General features: G+C 37.0%; 1 protein-coding gene and 1 long non-coding RNA gene across 4 annotated transcripts; both read right to left on the reverse strand.

The window, feature by feature from the left end:
- Positions 1–228: 228 nt before the first annotated feature.
- LOC139152102 (uncharacterized) lies at positions 229–3,301 on the reverse strand. Its single transcript, XR_011556549.1, has 3 exons — positions 3,061–3,301; positions 2,289–2,308; positions 229–1,118 (listed from the first exon to the last, which is right to left on the reverse strand). It is a non-coding gene; the product is annotated as an uncharacterized lncRNA (long non-coding RNA).
- Positions 3,302–4,002: 701 nt separating this feature from the next.
- Positions 4,003–18,206, reverse strand: LOC139152097 (uncharacterized). Of its 3 annotated transcripts, XM_070725200.1 has the most exons (4): positions 18,023–18,206; positions 17,168–17,260; positions 7,677–8,344; positions 4,003–5,385 (listed from the first exon to the last, which is right to left on the reverse strand). In XM_070725200.1, exons 3-4 carry the CDS (start codon positions 8,135–8,137, stop codon positions 5,070–5,072), a joined length of 777 nt encoding a protein of 258 aa, XP_070581301.1. In that variant the 5' UTR covers positions 8,138–8,344; positions 17,168–17,260; positions 18,023–18,206; the 3' UTR covers positions 4,003–5,069. The 3 variants fall into 3 exon arrangements, with proteins under 3 accessions (XP_070581301.1, XP_070581302.1, XP_070581300.1); XM_070725201.1 differs by lacking the exons at positions 17,168–17,260; positions 18,023–18,206 and adding an exon at positions 9,438–9,893; XM_070725199.1 differs by lacking the exons at positions 17,168–17,260; positions 18,023–18,206 and adding an exon at positions 8,679–9,172.
- Positions 18,207–24,651: the final 6,445 nt, after the last annotated feature.

Here is a 24,651-nt window from a genome sequence, read left to right on the forward strand (position 1 = left end):
TGTACATCATTTTCGTGTTTTTTGAGTAAATAGCCAATGCGGGTCTCTTGGATGATATATCTTGACGGAGAAATTTTCAACGTCACTCTATAGACAAAGCGACTTCCTAAGGTTATTTGAAGAGTCAATGTGGCCTGGTCATAAGACCCATCTCATTCGTCTATATGTAGATACTTTTTGAAATTCAGGTAGTATAAGGATAAAGACTACATGTGTGATATTCACGAATAACTATTTAAATATAACTTGTAGACGTTTATTTTAAAACTTTCGACGTACAAAAGTAAAATAAAGGCAACATATAAGCCTAATACAACATAAACTTGCCATTAAATATTTATATTATAGATAACATATATTTAAATATACGAAGACTTTGAAAGTTCGATTTGTTCATCATGCGCAAGAGAACTTGTATTATTGAAAGCGACATCAAATGCGCCCTCAGGTGACGAATGTCGTCCACTGCTGTCACGGCTGTGATTTCCGTAGAACCTACTTCGACCTCTAACTCTATACGAGACGGTGGGTACACTCATTACTTTAACAGACCTGCTTCTGTCACCGTCATTGCGTAGACTGGCTTTATGTCTCAAGATACGTTGTTTGAATACTTTGAATTCATTCGGTATGTTGCTAGAGGCAATGTCTTCTGTATCTGATTGTCGGCTTCTCGTACCACTTTGTTTAGCTGTTGATTCTGAACTTGGCGCTGCTTGTATTTGTGTTTCAGATCGATATTTGCCATCTCTCTTTGATCCATAGAAAGATTTTCTCACGTCGTTTTCGGAAAAAGAAGAGCGAATGCGCGGATTCAGTATTGCTTTAGATTCCAGAGTACTTTGATGACAGTGTTCATCATGTTCATGCTCTGAAAAGCCTTCAACGGACAACTCTGCCATCTCTCTTGATTGCACATCGTTTTCAGACGAGTCAGACTCGAGCTTCTGAAAACGTGATTGGTTTTCACTCTGCTTTTGGTATTTTGGTGGTCATGACTTTCAACGTCATTCTGGTCTGTCAGATCGTGAAGTTTCTTCTTGACATTGTCGATAAATATCCAATCAGTTTGTGCGGTGATGGCCTCTTCTAACGGTGGTTTTTCTCGACAACACGATCTATTTAAAGAAATGCAAAAACTTAAAACAGTGCACCGAAATGGAAAAAGAAAAACGGACTTTTGTTGTTGGATGTAAAGCTTGCTTATACAAATTATTGTCTTTGACTGCCTTCCTCAGTAAGTCGGAAAGCATGCCAGTCAGTCATCTGTCTGTCAACCTGTCCGTCTGTATGTCTGTCTATCTTTCTGTCTGTCTGTGTCTTCTGAATGTATGTATGTATGTATGTATGTATGTATGTATGTATGTATGTATGTATGTATGTATGTATGTATGTATGTATGTATGTATGTATGTATGTATGTATGTATGTATGCATGTATCTATCTCTGTACCTCCTTTGTCTGCATGTGTAAGTATATATGTCTATGTTTACATATGCTTCTATGTGTGTCTGTATTTGGATCTACCTAGTTGTCTATCTATCTATCCATCTATCTGTCTGTATATGTATCTATTTATCTATCTATCTATCTATTGTGTATGTGTATATAAGAATAAATTTGTAGTAACGATGTGTGGATAACTGTCTTTCTTTCCAACAAAAAGAGGTCCACTGCTATATCTGCATGCCTGTAGTCTGAATTGTTACACAACACCGTTTACGCAATAATAGACAGGAAGTTGAACAGGCCGGTGGAAACCAAAATAAGCACGAAGGCTGATAGATAGAGTCTGTAGATCGACAGATACCCAGAGTCAGGACGAATCGGATGCTATGTTTTAATTTGATGTATTGATTACACAGAGTGCCAACTCTCCGTTTGCTTTGTGCAATATATATTGTTGAATTGCTATTTACGACACAAACTATGTATTGTACAAATAAGACAACACCAACGCTACAAAAGTACGAACTAAAATATGCATAATGATGCAATTGAAGATAAACCTTAACATGTATAAAGGCATTGTGGATATTCATAACACAACAATATCTGATATTAATAGGAATGTTGAATATTTTTTGAAAAAAAAATATAATTTTAAAACCTGTATTTCTAGGGCAAATGTCGTAACATTGTTAAGGTGTCCTAACAAAGGCTAAGTTTCATGATTTACATAGTTAATCTGTTAGTTGGATATAGGTGATTGATAAATGCATGTAATTATCTTAGCTGTTTTCTTGCCATCTAGCTCCACTTGTCAATGCAAAAAGGAAATACTCACCTAATATTGCCCATTGTTATCTGCAAAGGGAAAAAACAGACATCACAAATATCAAAAATATTCAGAACACTATACCACGGCTTCTAGCCAGACTACTGACGAACCTCAACGCAGACTTAATGGCCCCATGTGATTTATTAGTAGGGAGCGTTGTTTGTCAAAGAGCAGGGTTGAAACAAGGTTAATATTTAACACAACTTGGCCTCAAATTCAGTAAGTTGTAAACACTGCTCGGTCGGTTTCTGAAGCTTTGCTTCTTTGCTGCATAGTGTTAATTGTAAACAACAGGCTCAGGATCAAATTCCAGCGACATTGGAATTTTAGACACAAATAAAATCGTTCGACATAAACGCCATTCGCAATTATCAAAACGTGGAATTTCTCACATTTATAATGCACACTCGTAAATATTTATGTTTATGAGCAAGTGACTGCTCGAGCGGCGTTAGAACATCGTTGATTCTAATTATTCATTAACTAACTGTATGTGATTATACTGTACAAATGACGTATTTCAGTTGAGATGAGTATTGCCCTCCTAGCGGTAGCAATGTCATATTTTCAACTCGCTCTCATTATATCTCACCGAATGTATTTTCGTTTAACTTTCATTTTTTAAAACTGAATTTACGCCAATCACCGGGTTGTGGTGCAGTATGTGTAGACGTCAAACGGGGCACACAGCCATTGAGAGGCACATAATCTGGTATTTTCTTGGATATAAATAACACAAATGTTCACTGTTAATGTTCTTGATTAGAAACCGACCCACCTTGGCTTGTTAAAAAGACCGACATTTCGTCCGCATGTTAGTCGTGCTCGAATGACGATTTCATTTTACGCAAAACCCCGTCTTTTTTTAGGACATCCGGTCAGTGACGCAGTCCAGTAATGGAAGCAGACAAGCCTATCCCACGTTTCTCATGTTATGCGCCGGTCAAGAAGTCCTGTGTGAAACCAATCCCACGCGCAGTTCAAAACACTGTTTGTAATATACATGCCGCGCATGCCCCAGTCGTTACGATCAGAATCGAGGCTCATTTTTCACCCTTGTCAACGTATCGTTTTATCTGATTAATATGTTACACATGAGTAGAAACAAACTTAAAGGCTCATTCAGCACATCTACTCCTCGCGTCATCAATGACGGTAGTGTGTGGCTCGTTTGGATTGAAGTCAATGCAACAAACAGACAAATAGTTTCTGTGAATATAGTTTGTATGGTGACACATTTTATCGGCAATGCTTGCTGATTGCATGTTCTATCATCTCCTGAGTTTCAACGGGCATGTAACCTTTCGTTTTTTCCCAAAGGGCGCCCTCTATCACAAACATAAGTTCTTACAAGGTAGAAATGAAACTGTAGTGTCATGTTTTCATTGGAAAAGCGGAAACAGTCCAATAGTTCATTGGGCCCACGTGCTTTTGTAAAGTTGAAAATCGCAGAGTTTTTCAATACATCAGCAAAACATAAAATCGCAACTCATCAACATTAGTTCGTGACATGGAAGGCATATTTCAGCCTCAGTTTGCTATACACTACAAAGTCCCTTCCAGATAGCTCCAGAAAACTCGTTCGCCTTAAAAAATAAATTTATTTCCTTCATCAAACTTCAGACTTGAAACACTCTACACTTTATATATTAACTTTTAAAATGAACTTTTAAATATTTTAAATGATATTACCAAAAGCTTGAGGGTATTTACCATAAGCTTAGTAGTTCTGAAATCTGTTTAATGAAACCGTAATTAAATTCTATTTTCGAAATAGTGTAGTAACATAAATAGACACCTCTCCCTTACAACATCATGACCCATTGAAACCCGTATTACACAAACACTCATTTGCCGAAATCATTAACTACAAAAAGATTGTTCCAGCTCTCTCTGTTATTGTACAACTAATATCATCAGAACTGAAAGTTACGAAATACAAGACTCGGAACGCTTTTCTTTACTCTGTATATAGCAATGTTCCGATTGAATTCGAAAAAAAATATGAAAAATGTCTGTTGTTCCTGGCTACAACGTGAAAACGTTTTCTCGTGAGATGAAATAAATATTGGTTATCTCACCGATGATGAAGTGAAACGAAAGATTTCGATTTATCGAAACTGTCACCTACTATGTAAAGTGTACGAATTAATGATAGATGTAATAATAATACTAACAACATCAATAATAAATAGGCCCTAAACATGTACGTCAATTGTGACGTTGCTTCGATACAAAATGCCTGGCAAAAGCCTTAATCGTACTGTGTTATTCATGACTCTATTATACGATAGATAGACTTGTATTTGTCACACTAAACGTTGCTTGTTAACTTGATGTTATTGCACTGGGGAAAACAGACAAACAAACACGATCAAACTAACGAATGAATGAATCAATGCATAAATGCAAACAGAAATATTTAACACTAAGTAAAGAAACCCTCTAAAAATATTCTTCAGTATTTTTTAAACGTTCCAGTTGTTTCTTCTTCTAATGGCTCACGTGCTGTTCTGCTATGCAACAGTGCAAGTCAAGATACGGCCATAGGGGTTATTTCTTTGAGTGACATGGTTGATGTCGTTGCATAGGCTAAACAAACCCACCATACGAAAGTAATGTCCATGTGCACCCGTCGTTAAAACGATGTCACGTTTATATTTCATTGCGGTAGCGACAGGTGTACACTAGTAAAAAGTTCAGTTTGTTCTGGACTATCCAGCATGCTTCCCTTTAAGGAAGTGCAAGTTTTAAATAAATATGGACTTTGAAATTCATCATAATCCTCTAAACTGATTCTGCGCGATTTCTCCTTGTTTTAGTTGATTGCTGTTTTTGCTCTTCTCCACAATAAGTGTTCAGTCTCTTCAATGGCGATATCCTTTTACACTTGACATTGTCAACGTGAGTCCATTGCTTAGCTGTACTGTCAGAACGCTGAGAGTAACGTTTGGGATTGGCGTTATCAACCAGTATCCAGTCTCCATAGGTATTTACATCTACTTGCTGACTTAACTTCTTCACATTGTCGATGTGTTTCCAGTGACTTGGCAAGATCACGTAGGCGTTGTTGTTGTTGTGACTAGTTTTCGTATTTTGCTTGCTGCCAATGTAAAATACGAAAACGTAAAATTAAAATGCATACAAGAGACAAATGATAACTGGAATGGTCTATTTCAGTAACTCACGCAGGTCAACTCAACTTGTTAACGTGAGTATCAAGCATGTAATCTAGATGAAGTAAACTTACATGCACAACGATATGAGATTTTTATTTGAACTTATCAATATTAATATAATTATCTGTATACTAGCTATGTTTCAGGAAACTCACACAGTTGGACATATTCAAGAGAGATTTTTGTTTGCATTTTTCTCTGCAGTGATGTAGAACATAAAAATCGTTAGAAAATATTGATTATAAATGATTTTGGCGTCGAGTAAACCTTCATCTATCGTACAGTTTGCAGCTGGTATAGGCGGAGTTAATATCTCATCATCACACATTTCAGGTAGACACTCGAATTTTGTTTGTAACTGGCGTCGAAGCTACGTTTTTCGACCATTCTTATAGCAAGTTTGAAGCTCTGTTAGGTACAATATTGGTATATCTGCAAATGTTTCAGTTCTCTTCGTAAAATAACGTTTATTGTCATGTAATGATTAGAATCCAATGACCGACACAACTAGCACTGGCCTATTAAAAATAAAACCAAAAGAAATATTGCCTCTTAGACAGCGACTTTAGTAATCAAAACAAGTTTACAAAACTGGAATGTGATGTCGTAGTCACAAGAGCTGGTAGCTGTAACGTTTGGTGAACCTTTTCACCGTTTTTGTTTTTAATGTAATTGCAGTTAAACTCATGTTCTACTCCCCAGAGCACGCCGAGATACTGTACACAGTATTCAGCTTGTCAACCCAGTCTGTACATGTGTAAACTGCATTGTTATTGTTGACACATGAATTCTGGTCTGGACTGGAATTCAAATTCAAACAACAACAGAGCATACACATATAGATGATGTTGGCATGGTCAGTAGTTGGTGTTTCAACATTGCTTTGGTGAGTAGAACAAGAACTTGTAGTTGATGTGCAAAACAAAAACAGCGAAAACATTAAAAGTCACAGCTATTGGTCCCTCTAACATTCGCTGATATATTTTATTCTATGATTGTGTTCAAATCCAGTTTGTTGTTTGGTGCCTATTGTTTCGTAGTCAACACGTACCTAGAAGTAGTTCGCTTATTCTATGATAATTCAGTACGTACGCCACGCATTGACGCGACATGGCTTTATCAGGTTAACTTTCATGTATAGATGTCTTGTTCGTGGGCGTTGTACTTTGGAACACAGGTTGCATACTAAGCACGTGGAATGTAGGTGTTCGTTCTGACATGGATGTTACGTCCATGATTCTATTAAGGGGAACTCTCCTCTAAATGAAACACTCCACAAATTGTTTTGGCGGCGTGTGATATTTCACGACCTTCTGTAATATCTGACATCTTGGACGTTAAATACATCTTGCTCTCTATCACCATATTTATTCAAAATTTATCTACACAATACCACACACATTATCGTAAAATTTTACAACTAGCTGCTCGGGACAATTTTGCGTGGGTACCCATTTATTCTGATTAAAAATGAAACCTGAACTAATATATCAAAATATGTAGTTATCTTTTTCAAAATGAATTCTTTCTAATTGATTAAACCCGAAACTGAAAGAACAAATTAACTTTTACAGTTCATGCAACATATCACCCTGTTTTGTCGATAGACGTTAGCAGTTCTTTGGTGCATTGACTTCTTTTCCGCGACAGAAATAACCACAAAACAAAAAGGGAGACAGGACGGCGAATCCTCAGTCTTTTGTTTGGAATAACACAAGAATGTATCTGAAAAACGTCTGATATCACACCCACACAAATTTTATATCCTACACGCATTCCTCCGAAAACCCCAACCAAACTACATAGGAAGTTGTTACAGGCTGTGACGAATTTATTTCGGAAGTTGAATTCATGTATTCAAAAACCCCAACGTGGATGCGGTAACATATATAACGTATGAGTGTATCCACGTTTCCATGGTCTCTCAGTCATGAACGTGAGACAAAGTGTAAAATGCGTCTGCCTGTTTAGCCAAATTTCATTTATTACAACGAGGGAATAATAATTCATTGTGTAGGCCTATATTGATGTTGAAATCGAAACTCTTATTTCAATCATAGACCCTGGAGAAAACGATGATCTCTGCTATAGTATGTCGTGTAGGAATTTTCACATTAGAATGTGGTGAGTGCTAGCAGTGGTATTGTACATCGTCATTATAACTAAATTCATTTTGTAGCTATAATTAATTTCTGATCTGATTTATTTGTCCTACCTTGTCTCCATGGAAACTGGTTTGTTCTGTCTTTGATCCTCGGTATTGCACTCTTGTTTCCTCTTCTTACGTCCCGGTGGAGGAGGTTGTAATTTAAATACTGGCAATTGTTCCCAGTCAGATTTCTCCTCTCGCCCTTTCTCTATTTGCGAAGCAATGTTTGCATTCAGCATTGATACCTTTTGTTCTTGAAGCTTGGCATCTGCACTCGATCTCCGCCGCTGTTCGTTCTTGTAATCTTCGTAAATGTACTTTTTTCTATACCTTCCTATAAAAACAGCTGATACAGCGAGGAAGACAATGGATCCTGCACCGACTGTCAGAAGACAGTATCCTATGCCTGTTAAAATTCCATTTTTCATTACCATGAAAGAAAGTCCTATTCCAATAGGCAGAGCGAGAGTTGCCACTATCAAGGGGATTAAAAGAAACAAAACTGATCTGTCGTGAGTTGTTGCCATGGTTCGAAGAGGGAAAATTACGCTTGGAAAACACCAATATCGCTTTGGATGTAATGTTTCATATCTTGTGATTACGCATGGATGTCAAGGTGTGGCGGAATTAACAGGGCACTCCCACACTGAGGTCAGAAGACTTGTTAATTCATCACTGCAGCCAATTGGTGACTAGCAATCCTGGTAGATTCGATGTTCGCTTGATCGTCACGGCTGTAGGGTAGAATTGTAAAATATAACATGAAGCGGATTATTTCAGAAATTACATTTTGAAGTTGACAGGAAATGCGTTTCAACAGAAATATGGCCATGAATTTTGTTGATAATTCGTTTTGCTGGCGTTACCATGAGGACACCGATTATGACAGGAACTTGTGAATAGCAAGTACTGCCCACGGTTCGGCGGCTTGTCTTCACTGTCACTCCCAAACTTTACGTCATCTTTGTTTAGACAAGGAAACAAGTCTGGCTGTTGTACTGCCTGTCTTCTCACGGCAAATGGGTGAAAAGTCTCGTCACGCGTCAACGACGCTATTTATGAACTCACCGTTGGTGTAAGCAGCAAACCGTTGAATTGATGCAACATATTGGCTATACCAACTCCTTGGTTTTGTATGAAACAAAGCTCAGAGCGACAAATGATTTGGGATTTGTTCGGTGTGGTATTCGAAGTACGTCTGTATAATCTGAAGTGACGTGATGGTAAATACTATTTTACGCCCACGTGTCGCTACTCTGACCTCTTTTCAACGATAAGCGTACTGGTACCGTGTGTCCCCACTTGCCTATTAGTTTGCGCATGCCCAGACTCGAGTTCAACATTGTCATACCAAGCTCAATGGTAACGGAACAATACGGATTGTTTTACTGACAAATAGTGTCTTTTGATACCCCGATTACAATGACAGTTACTGTAGAAGATAACAATGGCTGCTATGTCAGACAAAGGAACTAGAAATATTATTTGAAATTAAACAAGGTTTTACGGTTTCAGGTCATATAAAAACCGTCCCCACTTTGAAGAACTCGGTGCGAAAACATCACAACTACTTTTATAAAGTAAAAAGACAGACATTGAAAGTTAACAGATACAGTTTTCTCAAGTCGGAAACGGACTAAACAGGTTGAGCGTTGGTCGTGATTTGTACCAGGAACGAATAGTTCTGTAGTCTACGTAAACCTCCACTCCTTGGCGGTCGGTTCATGGCATTTTTGAAATGTAAATAGGTCATTCATTGTTCAACCACGGTCGTGTTTTTCATAAATGGTTTCGAATCATACCCGTTGTACGATGAGAAGCACTTACCTTACAAATTTAACGGACGTGTAAGGCCAAAACCAGTCAAACTTTCGAAACCATTAAACCTTAATACATGTTTACTACCACGCAGCCGCCTACTTGAGTTGTGAGCGAAGTCCACAAAGCGTACGCAATACATTATGAATGAATGTTGTGCAGATTTTAACATGTTCATCGTCTTGTGTCGTATTGATAAACATACTCTGGTCTACATGGCGTTTACATAATGAGACTGTGTATCGCAGTCCATTAAAAGGCCCAACCTTTAGAAATAATTACCATAATCATACGTCACTGACAATCAATTGTGTGAAGTACATAGAACTTTCGACGAACTATGTGAAAGAAGGGAAGATATCTCGCACACTTGCGGACTTCCGTATACAGAGTCACCTATTCTATCCTCGATGACCCTTAGTATGAGACCTTTGCAGCGACATTTTATCTTTCTACTCCATGTCACAGTGGTGTCAACTGAACTGAAGGTCAGGGGAAAAGGAGACCTGAACAGCGACCTCTATCGATTGAAGTACCTCGCCAGTCATCAGTGTCGTGTATTACAGTGTACACGTTTTTGTAAGGAACGCTCTTTCACATGTCAGTGGCTTTCAAATTTCGCTTTAAAGTTTTACTACAATTGACCGTGGTAAGTATTGATGTAAGTTTACAAGATTTAATTCCGCTTTATTATGTTTTTGTCGTTTTCTTGCATACTTATCATTCTTGCATTTATATATATATATACATATATATATATATATATATATATATATATATATATATATATATATATATCAAAGTATACAGAGTTCTCTTGGAAAATTTCAGTGCTAAATGCTAAAAACAGAGCGTTATAAATAACAACACAAATTACTTCAAGTACAAAGTAATAATATCTGCTACTTAAGGTGGAGCTGCATGTTGCCAACACAATTTTTTCAAAGGAATATTTCTCTTCTTAGATGACAAGGAAACCCCCTCATACTATATATTTACAAAAAGCAGAGAATCAAACATTTAATATGGTAGCAATAGTTTACTCGGAGGATGAAGTGGGTATATATTTGGGGTAAAAAACCTCAATTTTGGTATTAATGCTAAAAATTAATTTAAGTCAGAAATTTAACACTATTCTCACGTGAAAGAAGAGTATATGTAGAAAAAAACGACCATTTAATTTTGCATTATCTATCATCATTCTAAAATGGCATGGGTTGAAAGATTGACACTCAAAAAAGTGATTAAAACCATGATTAGCAAAATTTAAATGCAGAGTTTAAAGAACATAATGTAAAAATTTCAGAAAATTTAACTCAGCCAGAGTGGAGTGAAATTATTTGGAAATACTGAAATGGGAGAAAAGAGAAGCTGGGAAATCGGGTACTTTGCTATCATTTGCATAAATTACCAACTTCTTTACACTTCTTTATCACGTAACTTACGACTGCTTGACAAGCTAAAAGGTGAACCCAACCACTGTATATTTTGATCTTGGGTCAACAAATTAACTAAAATTGAATGAGTATGTGCAAAAAAGTGTTTTAGGAGCAAAATACGCTGTGTTGGGCGCAGCGCCCCCTTAAGTTTCATGCATCCTGCAATCTTCAGACAGACAGTCAGAACTAAAAATCCTTACCTCTTCACTCTCATTTATATGTTGGGATGTACCATTGTATTGTATTTCGAGGTGGTGTTAAAATTTGATACATAATATTTGTTTTTATAGCGATACACACACACACACACATATACACACACACACACACACACACACACACACACACACTCACTCACACTATTATCGATTGCTGCCCGGCTGATCATGAGTCTCTTAACAGCATTATCCTTTAGGTTGTTTGAGGCGCAGTTATGTTGCTCTTGATTTAATTTGCGGGTTACTATTTTCGTCGAGGGCTCAACGGCACTCACTCGACGCTTTACCTGTACATCAGTAGATGAAAATGTATCGTAGGTTGTCAATGGTTGTTATGAACACAGCATAAATGCCATCGCCAGAAAAAACAATAAACATAGTTCTACGTTTTAAAACATTGTTCGAACCATTCAGTTTTACCTCTTTTTGCATGAAAGCACGCCGAAATTATTCTAATCTGAGTTGGTTAAACTAAGAAAGAGTGAGTTACAACAATACATTTGACTTATGCACAGGGCAAGGTCAACAACAATCAAACAAAATTCTGCTGCATCTGAACAAATGCAACGACATGTTTCAGATTTCTTAATACATTTTCAAAGAGAGATTTCTGTGAAATATTTAGAGGTTAGGTCTGTGTAGAGATTGCTAATGATAAGTTATCATATCTCATAAATCAAAGTCATCATATAATCAATCACTAAAAAGCTTGAAAAAACAATTTCATTCATTATATCATTGCCGTGCTTGGAACTCACTTGATTTGCGTCTGTAATTGACCTTGGCCATTTTCTAATCTATTGTGCAAGAAAAAGTAAGTAGTTAGAGAGAAGTTTGGATGAAGCATAAAAAGGCAATAAACAGTGTGGTTTAATCTTGAAAGGGGCAGTCGAAATAAAGTGTTGTTTTGCTATCTTATTGGTTCATTTACGAAATCACAAATCAAAACTTTTTCACTCGTTTGTTTCTGCTGTTAGTGGGAATTTATGACCTTTCACACTTATTATAGCTGTACATCTTGAGACTTTTTATCTGAATATTACGCCTGGACAATGCATATATTTGATATGTCATTCTTTTCGGATAGCTTTATCAGATTTTATGGCGAAAATTTATACCCAATGGTTCTGAAACGATGGAAGGTTTGAAATCATAGATCTAATCTTTCATTGGACAAACTATACTTTACAGCTGTCTGCAAATAACGCTTTAGTGTCTTTACTGGAAACTGTTTCAGACGTGAAAATCTTGCGGCCTCACATTCCGTCACAATCTCAAATGCAATAATAACATAGCAGAATCTGTCAGTCTATGTGCACACATTTGATGGATCCAATTGCAGTGTATGTCAGTCTGTGTGCACACATTTGATGAATTCAATTGCAGTGTATGTCAGTCTGTGTGCACACATTTGATGAATTCAATTGCAGTGTATGTCAGTCTGTGTGCACACATTTGATGAATTCAATTGCAGTGTATGTCAGTCTGTGTGCACACATTTGATGAATTCAATTGCAGTGTATGTCAGTCTGTGTGCACACATTTGATGGATTCAATTGCAGTGTATGTCATCTGTGTGCACACATTTGATGGATGCAATTGCAGTGTATGTCAGTCTGTGTGCACACATTTGATGGATCCAATTGCAGTGTATGTCAGTCTGTGTGCACACATTTGATGAATTCAATTGCAGTGTATGTCAGTCTGTGTGCACACATTTGATGAATTCAATTGCAGTGTATGTCAGTCTGTGTGCACACATTTGATGGATTCAATTGCAGTGTATGTCAGTCTGTGTGCACACATTTGATGAATTCAATTGCAGTGTATGTCAGTCTGTGTGCACACATTTGATGAATTCAATTGCAGTGTATGTCAGTCTGTGTGCACACATTTGATGGATTCAATTGCAGTGTATGTCAGTCTATGTGCACACATTTGATGGATCCAATTGCAGTGTATGTCAGTCTGTGTGCACACATTTGATGGATTCAATTGCAGTGTATGTCAGTCTGTGTGCACACATTTGATGGATTCAATTGCAGTGTATGTCAGTCTGTGTGCACACATTTGATGGATTCAATTGCAGTGTATGTCAGTCTGTGTGCACACATTTGATGGATTCAATTGCAGTGTATGTCAGTCTATTGCACACATTTGATGGATTCAATTGCAGTGTATGTCAGTCTGTGTGCACACATTTGATGGATTCAATTGCAGTGTATGTCAGTCTGTGTGCACACATTTGATGGATTCAATTGCAGTGTATGTCAGTCTGTGTGCACACATTTGATGGATTCAATTGCAGTGTATGTCAGTCTGTGTGCACACATTTGATGGATTCAATTGCAGTGTATGTCAGTCTATGTGCACACATTTGATGGATTCATTGCAGTGTATGTCAGTCTGTGTGCACACATTTGATGGATTCAATTGCAGTGTATGTCAGTCTATGTGCACACATTTGATGGATTCAATTGCAGTGTATGTCAGTCTATGTGCACACATTTGATGGATTCAATTGCAGTGTATGTCAGTCTATGTGCACACATTTGATGGATTCAATTGCAGTGTATGTCAGTCTATGTGCACACATTTGATGGATCCAATTGCAGTGTATGTCAGTCTATGTGCACACATTTGATGGATCCAATTGCAGTGTATGTCAGTCTATGTGCACACATTTGATGGATTCAATTGCAGTGTATGTCAGTCTATGTGCACACATTTGATGGATTCAATTGCAGTGTATGTCAGTCTATGTGCACACATTTGATGGATTCAATTGCAGTGTATGTCAGTCTATGTGCACACATTTGATGGATTCAATTGCAGTGTATGTCAGTCTGTGTGCACACATTTGATGGATCCTATTGCAGTGTATGTCAGTCTATGTGCACACATTTGATGGATCCAATTGCAGTGTATGTCAGTCTATGTGCACACATTTGATGGATCCAATTGCAGTGTATGTCAGTCTATGTGCACACATTTGATGGATCCAAATGCAGTGTATGAAAATCATGATTCAGACAAATCACTGGGGAACACGAATAAAACCATTGTTTCCCTGATTTATAAATGTTTGAATTGTATTCTTTGTCGGCAGTGATATGAATCAACAGTAATAAACTCATTATGTAATGAGTTTATCAAACTGACCTGCTATGGACCAGCAACTGTCGTTACACAGTCATTTCAAGTATATATGCCTTATTTGTATTTGTTTTGCTTCTCAAAATTATTGAGGGGAGAATACTAGGCAAATAGTTGTACGTCAAAGAATGACTCGGTCGAATTTTGACCCGATCACTCATAACTCTGAATGGTTCTACTCCGGAATAAAAAGGACGCGATGCGTACGCTGTTCTACATACTCAGAACGCCCAAATAATCACGTGATGCCGGTACAAACAAACCCACATGTGTACTGAACGCGTATGGAAATACACGTACGTCTGTGCGCGTTTGCGCACATGGCTTTGTTTGTACCGTGGTCGATTCGAATTCCGGGTTTGGCCTATTGTCAACGCACTCGGTAGAACCGTTTATCTGTGTGTTCGATGACCTGGAGATACGGTCATATTGAATACTAAAATACGTCATCATTCTAAATCATATATTATAACCATAAAACGTGTTGTGGTATCTTGTTATTCTGACCTTGCGTTAATAAGTAGCTTAACACCACATAACTCTTGAAAGAACACATTTATTACATGATTGAACGATGGTGTACTCTGTGAAACTTCTTGCTTGTTTACTTTGTGGAGCAGTTGAAGGAACAATAGCTCCTGTAACTTTGATTTTTGTTCATTGACAAGAAAATACAATTTCTTCATTTATCATTTGAAGTATGGTGAAATGCAAAACATTGGTCTTTCAAACACAAAGCATTGTTTACATAATATGCAATGTTATTGTTGACAAATTGATTCTAGTCCGAATTCAAATTATGAATTTACTTGTCACGATAATATTGGAAATGACATCCATGAAGGTTGTTTCGAAAAGTTGAGCACCAAGCATTTCGATATGAGAACAAGAAACTGTTTATTACCAACATAACAAAGCTTCTTGAGAAGACATCAAGGTTACACCAAGATTTTGAAATACACTTTATCTTGATGATATTAATGGTGTATCATATTCACATAACTTCAATTAGCATGCCGACAGTGTCCAGTGCCAAACACTGCTTTACTGCAAATGGGAACTATGCATTCCATGCACTATCCAGGAATTTGCAAACTAAGGCTCCATTCACAAATACCTGATGATAGGGCTTGAGGAATCGTATCTGAAATCTTAATTCGTTTTAGACCCCCTCAATACCCTCAAAACATTAAAATTTCATCACTCTATATGGTAAAAAATGTGCGAACCCCTTCTGTTATATGGCCAAACATTTCTTATGCCAGCAATATTAAACTAAAATTTTGATATATTTTTTCAGTATTTTACTCTTTTTATCAACAGTCTGTTGTTTTACACCCTATTATGTTGCAATTGGATTTTGTTTGATATGAAAAAGTAGTTTGTGTTGTTTGACTTATTGAAACATGCTGAAATACTGGTCGACTGTGCACAACCTTAGCTCTACTTGCAGCTAAACAAGATTAAACATACGGTATGTACTAAAACACCAAGTTCCGTGCACAACTGTCACCATGCATGGTTGAACATATACCAAAGTTTGGACCTCATCAAAGCTTTTGTAGTGAAATATCAATTGGCTGTGCCTTTCATATAGATAAGGATAGCAGCTTTCCCTTACATTGTCAATGTTTATTTTCATAGGAAAGCAAGTAGGAAAAGGAAAAATCCATTTTGTCTTGAGGTCACAAACAAAATCATCTATTTGTATTCAGCGAAGGGCATAATTTTTTACACTTTTGCAGTTATGTACCGTCGTCATTTGTACCCTGAGTGACTTTATGCAAGTATTCCAAGTTTTCTTGATATCATAGAACAGATAAAAAAGTGACTTTGTCCCTTTCAGCTTATCAACGCATCCTGTGTATGTAAAATATTTTCAGATTCCACGGTGACCCCTTCATCAAGTGCAAACAGGTCAACCCCCCAGGCTCCAAGATCTGCCATATCTCCCTTGAATTCCTCCAGCTCCCTACCCAGTCTTTGTGAATGTAGCTTAAATGAAAGATTCAGCCAGATATTAGATAAACAACTGTCGCATTCTGTCCCTCGGTCAAAACTAGTTTTTGTTGATATGACGTCAACACTGATACCTATGACATCAAATAATATCAGTTCATTTCGTATTAATATAAAAGATCAAGCAGTTTACTGTTTTCACAGCATATCAGTGATATAAATTTGCTGGCAGTTAGAATGTTGATAAAAAATATCAACGATTTCGGTCATGGATAAAAAGCTATAAAAAGCTATAAACATTTCACACAATGTAGCCATGGTAACCAATTCAGCTACACTCGATATGCTGTTCCGTATGTTTTTACGTCAACTCCCTTGAAAGCTAAATTATCGTATTTGAACATCTTTGGTGGTTCATGCTGGCCACTACGAAATATCAGGACTTCCTCTGAGTTCTGGTCTATGTTATTTTGTGCATGTGATGCTGGTAATTCCTGTAACAGGTTACAACAACAACATGCCATTGCAGCGATCAGTGCTAGTACGGAGAACGATATCAGAAGGTATCCTGTCACTCTAATGAAATGATCATTAAATGCCAACATAACTAATCCACTAATGAGTAGACAAACACTGATGAAGACACAAAGCCAGAAACGTAAGCCTGGTCCGCTCTGTTCAGCCTTTTCCATATTTGGCAGTCAGCCAAGTGACGTTTCATCAAACTGTATGTCAAATGTCAATCTCTGTGCATAACGATTAATCATTTGTGACTGTCACATTTCTCCTTCTACGAGTCCGAGCCTTTGCCTATGGTAAATGTTTCTAAGAGAATCACAGTTCCATGAAGCATTGCGAAGTGTCATCAGACAGTAATGAAACAGTGAGTCAATGCTATCCAACTCTCGCAACTTGGTGCATCCTGTACCATGTAATACGTACGCTGTCATCAGCAGGAATAGCTCACCTTTAGAACCCGTAATTGTCATAAGGCATCACACGTGACACAAACGTTAAGTTGATGTGCTACAGTAGGGTTCAACAATCTGTGATCCATTACCTGTAATGCAGAACAAATGTCCTATTCAAAATAGTAGTCATTCGACCTTCACAGTGGGTTTCATGCCGACAAACCAATTACAATATTGAAGGAAGTTCAATGACAATGTCAAGTGCATACGTCACTGTACATGTGCGCAGCGGAGGTCATCCAGTGAAGGCCAAGGTAAATCCCTGGCCTGTGTTCAGACGAATTAACCAGACATACGGACCTATACTGACTGCAAAATTGAGCTTTCTGTATGGTTACACGGTCACGTCAGGTCACATACTTCCGACTCCCCGTATTCATATTATAATACTCTCCGTCTTTTGAACCATAAGGTTCGCACGCAAACTGGGTATTTTGACGAAAGGTATGCGACAATCTGATTTTTTCTGTGCTTTTGTTTCCAAATGAATAGGCCAGGGAAGCCGTTACCGATTAAATGAACGATATACAGTCGTTGAAGTCTTTCATTATTGACATTTCAATTACTGCTATATTCGTACCAGAAGAATGTTTAACGTGCTGGTTAGTTCGGTGTACAAAAATTAGGATCATGATTTGAAAATAATTGACTGTTAATCATGCGATCGCTACATTGCAGTTGGGAGCATTGCTGCCTGATCTGAACATAGGTAGATTGGATTATAATTAACTTCCTCGATAAACGAATTTGGACAAGCTTCAACCACTTTAGCCGACTGGCCCTGGCTTTATAGTGCCTGACTACTGAGGTTCACTGATGTGAACATCGCCTAAAGTGTAGAATAGACTTACCCATGTCCAATTAGGTCTGCCCCATCCAACAATTGTACATGACGTTCTTGTCGATGCACACCATATAGAATACCAATTAAGTCATCTCATGTAAACCATGGTCACTGTTTAACCGCAGATCACAAGAATGCGTCTGTAACACTGCAAGCCCTGTTCTATTTTAGTGCTTGTGTCGTGACCTTACACGAACTCCAAACCTTGACACCCTAAGTTTGTGTTACTTATTGAATGAGTACCTCTATGCTTGTATCGATTCGTGAAACCCCTGTCTAATACTAAAATACTCATATTTATGACTGTATCGCCTTATAATATCTCTGAACATTCTATTGTTCAAACAACATATCACTTGTAAATGCCCTTAGGTCAGTAAATAACACGCATTATTACGGCTGAAAATCATTACATGTGACGCGAAATCGATGTTTACTTTTGAAGTTAAAATTGCTTGAAGATACCTGTCGAAAACTGTGACAATTACGATTCTTTTACGCCCGAGGGTACATTAGCTTCAGGGAAGGGGTGAAGTAGTGATACAGACTGTAAGAATAGCAAGTGATCAAATAAGAAAAACACTGTACAGGAAGGTCGTGCGAGGTCAGCGAAGAGCTGCAACTCGTATACGTCTACCCCACACAATCAGAAGTCGAGGATCATAGTCACGACGGATAGATTAGTGAGTGTTCAGTTATTACAGCCGGGGGTTGGCCTGCAGGGGGGGGGGGTCACCTTAAATTTGAAAACTGCAAATGGGGGGTCATGTATTTTTCAAACAACTCAGAGGGGGGGGGGGGTCACTTAATTTTCATAAGTATCCGTCCGGTCAAAAAGCAGTTTCAGTGTTCAGAAATATTCTGGGTGATAAAAATGATTCGCTGGATGATTTCATTCTCTGAAGTCATTTAACTGTAAATCTGAACAAAAGTATAACTAGCTGTCACATGAACATCTTACCTTGGCAATTCTGAGGCTTGTCTGAGGGCAATGAACAATTCCTGTTACTTACATATTAGAAATATGGCAAGTTTTGTCAGGGAAAATGTTTAACAGTTACCTGTAGACTACTAGTACCATGAAAAGTGGAATTATACTTTTAAGTGAAATTCCAATATCGTAATTGTTGTCCACATCAGAACTTTCAAATACCCTATTTGAATCAAATACATTTGCATCAACTATCAAACACCTAAAAAAGCACAAATCAATTTATTAGTTTAGCATTGAAAAAAAATTAGGCCCCCTATTCATAGTTTTTTAAAAGACTCCAATGTATAGTGAATCAACATTTCGGTGAAAATTTCAAAATCCAATTTCTTGCACACATATAAACCTTTAACCATCCCAGTCTAACTAAGTACTTTAAAATGAATTATCAAACGTCCATAAACACACAGACTTAAATAGTTTTGTTATGGAAAACAATTATTCATAGTTTCCTCATAGACTACCATCAACATTTCAGTAAAATTCTAAAATAATATTTCTTACACACATATCCATTTGTAACCACCCTAGTCTAATCAAGAGTATATAAATACACAGGTTTACCTTCTTTTGTATTGGAAAAAATTATTCATACTTCCTCATAGACTCCCATATATAGTGGATGAACATTTTTGGTGAAATTCCAAAATCAAATTTGTTGTACACATAAGCTTAATATGCACCTTTAACCATCATATTCTAATCAAGTACAATTATGTTAATTATTCAACGTCTGTATATGCACAAGTATAGCAAGTTTTTCATTGGAAAAAAATTATTCACAATTTTATCATAGACTCCCATGTATATTGGATGAAATTTTTTGGTGAAATTCTAAAGTCAATTTTTTGTCCACATACCAGTTGTAACAACCCTATTCCAATGAAGTACATTTATGTCAATTATCAAATATCTATAAATGCATGGATATAGTTTTGCATTGAAAAAGTATTATATAGTTTTCTCATAGACTACCATGTATAGTGAATCAACATTATAAACAGCTGATCAGTTGAATCCAATTATTAAACATGGGCACGCTTGCGCAAAAATATTGCGATCCACCTGTAATTTCTGTCCAATCCCTTTGAGGGGTAATTTCAAAATTATAGCGAGTCAGAAGGGGAAATTTGAACTTTTACACCTTGTGAGTTTGTAAGGAGGGTCATTTGAAAAAATCTGAGAATTCTTTTTTTTATCGCCCCCCCCCCTCCAGACATGTTTGTGTGTGCAGCTTTACTCAAGCAATGTAGGGGGGAGGGGTGTCATGAAATTTTTGTCATCATAAATGGGGGTCATCAATTTTTTGGTGCAATGGGTAGGGGGGTCACTTGTTTTGACTGATGCACAGGAAGAATTTGCCGGTCCATCCCCGGCCATAATAACTGAACGCTCCCTTATTTCACCACACCTTCCGATTTCCCTATGGTCTAGCTTAGGCATATTGTTTGCATGAATTTTCAATTCAGAGATGGTTAAGAGTTTTTTGCTGACGTAACCATATAAAACACATTACAATAGATGTGTTAGAAAAGGAATATCAAGTTTTGAATGAATCGAAGAAAAATATTTTTGTTGGGACAGAGAATACGAAAAAGTACACACTATATTAAGTACACATTAGGTGTATATTATGGAAGTTGTCATGAGTATATTATTGTGTGAGTTTTGTTTTCATTTGCCCAGGACCTTGAATATCATGCACCCTGTTATCTCATCCAAAAATATCTGCAATTTTGTCGATTTATTGAACATATCTTTACTTCAATAAATAGTATGGCAGTGGTCAAAGCAGCCTCATATCGTCCAAACTGTAGGGCTTTGCAGAAACAAGATCAGATCTAAACCTGACCGAGCTCGCATTATGCTCTTGATTTGTCCAAAGGGTCTGACACTGCACTCACATGCAAGCGTGACTTCCAAATCTAGGTCTGTAGCCTCTTTTGAATAGTAATATGCACAGTAATATAATATTACAACTTAATATTGTAGCCTATTACCTTACACAAGTAGAAATTAAAGATTTATCAATGTGTTTGGAAACAGCAGCCGAATATCGTAATTAGATCACGTTCAGCAAATAGTACTATAGCCTCAAAGATTTAGTAATAAAATATTGTCGGCTTACTTTAATTGGGAATGCGAATTGTACATTTGGAGTAGAACGTGAATTCAACACCATAGCAGCTATAACAACAAAATCAAAGTGAAAGACTTAATAAATCCAAACGATATATCAGATGGATATATCTGATGGATATCAGATGAAAATGATAGTTTTGTTTTGCCAAATATACAACAAGCCCTTTTCCTCTTCTCTAAGCTTTTTGATATATGTGATTGTTTGAGTGCAAATGCTGATATGTCGCTAAAAGTCGTGATTAAAAGTTACAGGGTAATAAAATTGTTACAAAAACCGCAATAGTTAGAGTTTGAGTGAGAGACTTGGTTTGAATAATAATGTCAATTTCATTAGATGAAAATATCTTCCACAGATTTGTTAATAGTTTCATATCGAGTTTTATCAATCATGAAACAAATATCCCGCTTTTAAGAGCTTGGTACAACACTGCTTAAACAAATGTTAAACAGTACTTCCTGATCCTGACACAATTTTTTCATTTCTTTAATTCTAAGCGAAGCTTTGTCAACATGATAGAGACTACCAACAAATCACTCTATTAATCTACCAGCTAGACAATACTGATACATAGATACATATGTACATGTCGTATACATACATACATACATACATACATACATACATACATACATACATACATACATACATACATACATACATACATACATAAGGGCATGCAGCAGACAGACAGACAGACAGACAGACAGACAGACAGACAGACAGACAGACAGACAATCGGTCAGTCAGTCAGTCAGTCAGTCAGATAGAAATAAAAATATAAATATGATAAGTTCTATCAATAGGAGCATAAAGTCTTTCGAGTACTGACATTGGTAATTGACTAGTTTTCCTCAATGAGGATTTTGCTTCAGTAGAATTTCAGAACATAATCAAAAGGGATAAATTCTAACGCATGCGCCATCTATGTCGAATTCAGAAAAAACCCTTCCTGCTCCTTTATCGTGTACATTTTAAGCCACAGTTGCTATGCACATATTCTAGTTAATGATTTATTCATAACAATGATTATCTTAGAACCTCAATTAATCATATCACAGAATGTACTCGTATCCTACATCCCCGTTATGTTGAAATTGGTTTCGTGTCCAATTATTGTCGACGACAGTGTCAGATGACGTTGCAAGTGCTGGGAGAAATATGCTGCATAATGCATTAGTTTCGCACTGCCATTCCTTCCTATCATTCCCTTCATTATTTATGTTACGAAATATCAATTCATATAGCCTTTTACATATACGATTAGAGTCTAAAATGCACTATAAATACGAAGACAACGCTAAATAACTAGCCACTTCTGCGTGAGCCTCTTTATTAAATTATTTGCCGGACTTCATGATGCCAGGATGAAGAAATGCAAAGTAATTTCATATCGGATTGAAGTACTATTTTCTGTTTGGATCAATACCTGCGGATATTCTTTGCATTTCGACGTGTGCTAGTTGAAAAAAAGGACTTGTTTCTGTAAACTACTCTCTTTTTATTGTGGTTGTTCTTCCATCGGCCGGGCTCGGGCTCGCTCACTGAGCCATGGAGATGACTCCGTATTGCAACATGTAGGTGCTTTTCTTCTCATCCACTTGCATGTTTATTGAGTATAATTTATGTACTTAAATGGCAAAATTAGCGATCGAGGAAGGTGATGAAAAACAAAAACACAAGTACTCTGCTTGCCATTGTGGTGATTTTGATACTCCCGCCACCGTGAGAGCGGACGACCTCATGTGACCTCGTGCCCTCTCCTCTACCCCTTAAGACAGCCTCTGTGTGTCGATCGATGTGTACACAGTGATTAATTGAGGTGCTCGGCGATTTTACGCAATCAATGAAATTTACTGTATTTTTTAACTATTATGTGGCTATTTTGTGATGTTTGTGATTTTAGACTGCTCCGATTAAGATTTCGTTTGTGTGTTTTAACAGACGAAGTATTGTTTGAGGGATTACTTTCCACAAATGAGTAAGGCTACAAGCAGTAATTAGTTATTTTTGTCAGATAAGCACATTTTGTCAGATAAGCGCCGTACACACGTCAACGTAAATCAGAGAGAATGAAATGCGCCCTCTATAGGACGCTAATCGGGACACATTGTTATCATTTGATGTGGCTAAAGTTGGTTGTTTTTCAAATAATTATTGCAAAGGTGCATTAAAATGTGTAAATGTAATAAAGCAAAACTGTTCTCAAAATATCTTCGATATATATGGTACAGAAACTGAAATGATATGGCGATACACTTTCTCTTAAAACCCTACAATGTAAAAGAATAGCATAGACTGTGCCAGTTATCACTTCTATAGCAGTTTGATGAAGGATAGACTACAGAACATACCGGTTACCAACTTTATGTGAGTTTAAAGGACTCAATTTAACTTGACTGTGATCCCAGCATCTCTTTGTTCTGTGTAAAGAAATCTTGTTACCGGATTTTAGCGGTCAACAAGCTGTCTTGATTGATCGATTGATCGATTGGTTTATTCCAAATTTGTTTGTATCATATCAAATTGTTACACTGATTAAATCTAGTGTTTCTGTTCTAAAGTGAGGCCGCGTTAATTCATCTCTTACATGCAGTCTTCGTCTGTATCTTTCATTTCCAAACTTGAAAACCATCCAATTGATAATCACAGAAACACTCTGTATGCCATGCATCGAGACAAAAAGAAAACCATTATTCTTTCACTTAGGAGGACACTTCGAGAACAACATTCGAGAAAAGTCAAAGTCTCAGAATTGTACGACTGCTATATTAATTAACAGAATATTGATGGGATGGTAGTTCACCTTGATATGTTCCCCATGCATGAAAATCAGCATATCAATTCTCTGGAAGTATTGAATTTTTCTGTAAATTGTCATGGCTTGATTTTGAAATAGGTTCGTTCTTGCGGACAAGCTAAAGGATGTAATACGAAAGCTCTTACAATTGATCAGTGAACGATATTGTATATCCGTTAGTTAGTGTGATTTCATCGTAGTAATATATTGGCTGTCATTTAAGTAACGAGTGGCTGAAAAGGTTGTAGTGGATTTTACAATTGAACTCGCTCAGTTGTAAACGTTTGTCATGAAACAATTTCCAGTGCTTTGTATAATGCTTTATTACACCACTCACATACGGAAATGCTCAATACTGATGTACGGGGCTCTTTATAATATATATTGATAATCACTAACAGAGATAATGAACCAGGTTCTGAATGATTTGCGATAAATTTGATCATTGTAGCAGCTGCATTTGACTTGACTTGAATCATTTTCGTATCCCGGGAGAATTTGACACGTATACAAAACACGATGAACATGTAAGGCGTTGCAATTGCCAGGTTTTCATGGAGTCACTATGATTAATAGTCATTGATTTACATAGTAAAATGTCAGTTTACTTTGGTACGCACCGGGAAATGCTCACTGTTTTAGTAATTTGGTAACGATGATTGTTTAGACACGCTTATTAAGGCAATGCTCCAACAGCGTCTAATA

This window comes from Ptychodera flava, chromosome 15 (assembly GCF_041260155.1).
Source record: "Ptychodera flava strain L36383 chromosome 15, AS_Pfla_20210202, whole genome shotgun sequence".
NCBI classification, from domain to species: domain Eukaryota; kingdom Metazoa; phylum Hemichordata; class Enteropneusta; family Ptychoderidae; genus Ptychodera; species Ptychodera flava.